Below are 5,856 nucleotides of genomic sequence, written 5' to 3'. Positions count from 1 at the left end.
GAAAAACAAACTTAGTTTGCACCTCACACACAATCTCAAAAGAGGAACCTCTTTTGCACTGAGATTTATGTGAATCACTTTTTCTATTGTGGGGAACAAAATAATTATCAAAGCAAAAGGGTAAAAAAATGCCAGCTTACAAGAGACAATCATAGCAACTTTTCCTTGCTTCAATACTTTATTTTCCAAGTGATCAATCATCTTGTTCTAACAATCAAATCATAACTAGGCTTTCCCTAATTAGAATTTAAACATGGAAACAAATAGATTGAAGGGATTGTTATTGTTTTCAGCAAAAATAGACATACATTGTTGATAACTCTCACTCTTAATTGAAATCATCACAAGTTCAAAGCACTTTTTCCTTTCCTTGGTTCATAGTACAAAATCACTGATAGTACTGTTTTACACTTTCCAAACAAAAGATAAAATTCAATCACAATATGTATGGATTTCATCAAAAGTAAGATGAAAAGGTATGCTTACCAAGTATATGATGCACGTTAAGATGAGTTTCAAACACAAAATCACCCTTTAAACTCTGCATGCTGAGCCTCTAAAGACACAGTTCAAGGAAAAATCTATCTCTAAATTTCTTCAATAACTTCAGCTTATTGGCTTCAAATCTACTACCAAAAACTTAGTCTTATTTTCATACCATTTTCTTTATACAAAAAGAAAAAAAGAAAAAAGAAAAAAAGCAAGAAAATGTCTATCCAGATTCCATCATCAACTGACAGTGTTAGCAGGAGGTTTCTTCTCTTGGAGGGAGATTACAGTTTCAAAAGCACCAACCAATGCTTTAACCTTGCTCTTCCGTGCTTCGACTAGTTTACTCGCCGTTTCCTCGATCACGTTATTGAACAATCCCTGAGCATCTTTCTTGTCCTGCATATCTTGATGTCTCAAGACAACCTTCTCTGGACCAGTTGTAGCATCGGCTCCATCAGCAAAACCTTCATCTAGTCCTTTAAGGCTTTTCCTTCCACCCTTAAGATTTGCTTTCTCCCCCAACAGTTTTGCTCTCCGAAATTTTAGCCTCCTTGGAGTGTTTCTCTCAAGTTGATTATCGACAACTTTTCCCCTTCTGAACTTCAATTTCAGCACTTGGGCCACATCATCGGAGCACACAATCCCACCCTTTGTCGGCTTTCCCTTCTCCTCAACTTCCAAAGTCTCCCTATTTTCCATGTTTTCAAGCTCATGGTTACTTGAGAAAGAATCCATCTCGAATTCACTAGTTGTATAGTCAGATTCCTCTTGATCTTCTTGGGATACAGATTCAGAAGTTGAAGGCGGTGAAGGGTTTGGCGGTGACATCTGCGGAAGGGATGGTTCATTGTCATAGCTTGGATTTTGATCAGATTCCAAAGTTTTGTTCCCACTTTCCATCTTGATAACGTACAGAGTTTTTTCCTCGACCTGATTGTCATTATTGTTGGATTCCTCAGGTGCAACTTTTCTGGCATTCTGCTGATTCTTAAGACGAGACACGATTTTCAGGCTCTTATTCTTTCTTGAATTTAAACTTGCAACTCTTACAAGAGAAGGTCTTGGGGACACTGGGGTCCTTATTGGTGCTATCAATTTTCTTGAAGCTGTTTTGGAAGAGGCTGCATCCTTTTCCATCTTGATCTCACTATTCATTTTGCTACCAAAGCTTTTTGAGGATTTCATAGTTGAAATTGTGTTCCTTGTGGCAGAGTCTAGGCTCAAAGAAGTTACCCGTTTTTCAGACAACTTCATGTCCTTATTACCCTTTAAAGAAGATGCCTCCGACGAAGTTCCCACCAGGTTGGAAGTTGATCTTGATGAAGTTTTGACCTTGGAATTTGATCTTGATGGTGTTTCCCCATTGTTGGAAATTGACTTTGATTGAGCCTTCACCTTCTTGGAACTTAAATTTGATGGAGCTTCCACCTTCTTAGAAGCTGATTTTGGTGAAGTTTCCAACTTGAGAGAAGTTGATTTCAATGAAGATTTCACCTCCTTTGCAGTCGTTGAAATTTCCTGTATTGCCGAGGGAGATGTATGGGATTTCAGGAGGGAAGGTTTGAACTTGACCAACGATGTTTTCTTCCAGTTTTCCCGAGCATCATTCCCTATTTGCTTTTCCTTGTCGAATGATTTTGTTGACAGTCCATGCTTATTGGTGCCAGCAGTATCAGAAATGTCATGCTCGGAATCAATTGATTCTTGTAGTTTGACAAAAGGCAACCTTGAATCAAGCGACCCTCTGAGTTTGGCAACCGATGTCATTATCCCCCCAATACTCTTTTGAGAACTCTGGTAAAGTTGTTTTCGTGTAGCTCTATCAGGTATAGAACGCCTTTCGATCCCTTCAAGTTCATGCCTCCTCCCATATTTACAAAAATCATGACAAGAACCAGTTGAAGCTCGGAGATAACGAGGAACAACTTTTGCAGTGTTATTTCCAGAAGATCCTTTGCCAGAAGAGAACCTTCTTGTTTCAACCGTATCCGGCTTAGTCACTTCTGGGGTTAATGCCAATTCTTCACTTTCCTTGTCCATCATATTGGAGCAAGATACTCAAATGAGCAGAACACTATTCACGACCACGATCCTAAAACTCGAAACAAAGCAAAGAAAAGAACCAAATGTTAGGTAATTACTGTAGCAACAACTAAGTAGTGTTGGTTACATGAATCGAACAACATTATTGCGCCTTGTCATGGAATAAAAGACATACAGATACAAATAACTTGTGAAAGACAACACCACTCTGAACTCATTCTGAATTTAAACTCAAAATCAATGTCTCTAAACAAAAGTGTACAAAAATCATCACCAAAGAAATGTCTACTTTTTTTCAATCTGATTGATTCTTCTCCACTGTAACCACACTAACAAAAGTGTTTATTGTCATTATAGAAACTAAAAATTAAAAACACGAAACAGTAAATGCAGCAGAAACCAATCATAAAGCCACAAATACAGATAGTAAATGAAATCATCAGAACATCCAAAAGGAAAAATCAAGATGCCGCAAATGGTAAAAAGTTTATGTTATGTGTAATAATTGTAAAATACTGTAAGCTTTCACTGATCATCATAACGATAAAAAAACAAATAAATAGAAGGGTACTTCATAAAGCACATTAACAATGGAACACAATCTAAGGAAATCATTGAAGGAAATGATATGAATTGCAAACAAATTCAGTCTGATAGCCATAATCATGCATTTTGAGGTAATCAAAATCAAATAACATTTGAATCATAATATTCACCCAAAAGAGCAAAATCATCACCACAATATACTGATTAATATTCAGCACAAGACATATATGACCCCACATCACAAAAACCATAGCAATCATAATGACTAAGCAAGCTTTTTCAATTTTATCATCTTCCACCACCATACACAATACCAATCGATGAAGCACTGAATACATAAATAACCATCGGATTAAAAATCCCACAAAAGAAAACCCCAATCCAATAAAACAGAGAAAAGTGAATCAGGGGAGGTTCTGAAGAAAACACCAATCTCAGATCATTAAAAAAAAAACAGATTTTTACGCAAACCCGTTTGCATTTAAGAGAAAACAAACAGAACCCAGACGACGAATTTTTTTTTTTTGGAGTAGAACTAGTAGCGTACCTTGTTATACGGCACCGTTCTATTCGAAAAAGGGTGCTTCTTCTTAACACAACAAAAAAAAAACGAAGAGAATGAATGAAAAGAGTGTGTGTGTGTGTGAATGAAGAAAGCGAATTGCAGAACACAACACAAGTTAAATGAAGAAGATGAAAAGGGAGGAGTGTAGAGAACGTGCAAGCAAGTGTTTTCTTTTCTTTCTGTGGTTGCCTTTTTTATTTTTGCCCCTTACTTTCTTTCTTACACTCTGCGCATTTTTTTCGTAACAGAATCCAAAGAAACGAAACGGGGAGAGACAGAGAGAGAGAGAGAGAGAAAGAGAGAGAGAGAGAGTTAGTTTTTGTTTTATTTCGTCACACTTTTTTTTTTTGGATCATTGGTTGGGTCCCACTCGATAAAATTATGGGATTGTGAATTTTATATTGGCGATCTCGAACAGAAAAATGACAATCAAGAATCAAATAAGATAAATTAGTATGCATTTAGAGTACAGTATAAATAAATATAATTTTATTACGTTGTTATTTAATGAGGAATTGACTCGTTATTTATGGTGTATAGTTTTTCAAAATTTGAATTACATTTCATTTCAAAATAGCATTGATGGCAGCTTTGAATTTAGTCATCAATTCATGAATTAACGACTATGTTATGTGTATAATTGTATATTAAAATTAATTATTAATATTTTTTTAAATTTAACTAATCTGTATTCTTATTTCGTAGGCACGAATTAAAATTATTAGTAATAAAAAATTTTAAATATTTTATTTTAATAAATACATTGAGAATTTAAATTTTATATCATTTTTTATAAAAAATTTTTTAAAAACTTTCTTAGTTTATAATTTTATATGTGTTTTAAGGACACATATTAGTTAAATATTTTTTTTGTGACAAATTAATCATTAATATAACATATATATTTAAATATAAATATAGATTAAAAATAAATTAAAGTACTATATATTTATACACAAATATATTAATAAATAATTTTAGTAGTTAATTTTAATATATAAATAATATTTTAATTAATTGATACTATTTTTATTTCATATCATTTCTCTTTTATTTTTTATTTTTGTTATAAATTACGAAAAATAATATTATCACTTTTATTTTTAATAATGTCACTATACAAATTATCATATATGATTTTTTACATCGTATATTTATATAAATTAAAAAATACTAATAACTTTAATATAAAAAACACACTATTTATATGTCGTTTTTCAATTTCAACAACTCATTCTTTAATTTTTATCCATTATATATTTTGCTACTAAAAAGAAGGAAAAAGATAGAAAATGGAAAATTAATAAAGAAAAAATAATATTGAGGATAATTTTATCTTTTTTTCTTATGATTTCAATAAAATTAATTATCATCTTAAATATGTTGCATAAATAAAAAGATATAAATAATATAAAACGAAAGGAGTACCATGTATGGAAAAATCAACAATTCAATTACTTCATGTTAATCTTCTTCTTTAAATCTTAATCATATGAATCATATTATTGACACATAAAAAAAATTGAAAATAAATATAAAATTCATTGCATAATACCAAAAATTATTTACGTAATTCTCTTAAAAAATAAAAAGAACTACTATAAGTTTAGACCACGAACAACATACATGTTCCCAACAAAAATGCTCCTTAAACATTAAAAATTAGTATTCAATTTATATAGTTATTATATTCGTATATATTATAACTAAATTTATCATAACAAAATAATCAAAAAAATTTACAACAATATAATCAAATTTTTTTATAAACACACTTGAATAATTAAATATACACCCCTCATTTTCGGTTCACCATAACCAGCACCCCTTGTTTTCAGTTTTGATCATTCATTTCAATACTCCTAAATTCCTATAACATTTATAAAGGAAATCACCTAACTCATATCTATGGTGGTGGAGCTCTATGTTTGTCAAAAAATATCAATAACATTGCTTGAATAAATGAGATTAGTAATGAAAAAAATTACCTAATATACACGCATTATCATCTTTATAATTTTAAGTGTTAGAATATTTAGTCTATGTATGTAATTATCAACTGACAAATAGGTATGAACTAGACTAGATTAGATGAAATATAAAATATGTAAACCAATTTTAAATGATTAGCATACATCATCTTCCATTATTGTGATATTGACCAAATAAAATAATCATTTTACTCCAAAATTATTATGGTTCAAAAGAAA

General features: G+C 31.4%; 1 protein-coding gene across 1 annotated transcript; it reads right to left on the bottom strand.

Annotated features, from left to right (window-relative positions):
- Positions 1-331: 331 nt before the first annotated feature.
- LOC112716462 (uncharacterized) lies at positions 332-3,944 on the bottom strand. Its single transcript, XM_025768376.3, has 2 exons — positions 3,629-3,944; positions 332-2,584 (listed from the first exon to the last, which is right to left on the bottom strand). Exon 2 carries the CDS (start codon positions 2,533-2,535, stop codon positions 730-732), a length of 1,806 nt encoding a protein of 601 aa, XP_025624161.1. The 5' UTR covers positions 2,536-2,584; positions 3,629-3,944; the 3' UTR covers positions 332-729.
- Positions 3,945-5,856: the final 1,912 nt, after the last annotated feature.

The sequence above is a fragment of the Arachis hypogaea genome, chromosome 10, assembly GCF_003086295.3.
Source record: "Arachis hypogaea cultivar Tifrunner chromosome 10, arahy.Tifrunner.gnm2.J5K5, whole genome shotgun sequence".
In the NCBI taxonomy this organism is placed as follows: Eukaryota; Viridiplantae; Streptophyta; class Magnoliopsida; order Fabales; family Fabaceae; genus Arachis; species Arachis hypogaea.
The sequence above is the reverse complement of the archived record's forward strand: the minus strand, read 5'-3'. Positions and strand labels throughout refer to the sequence as shown.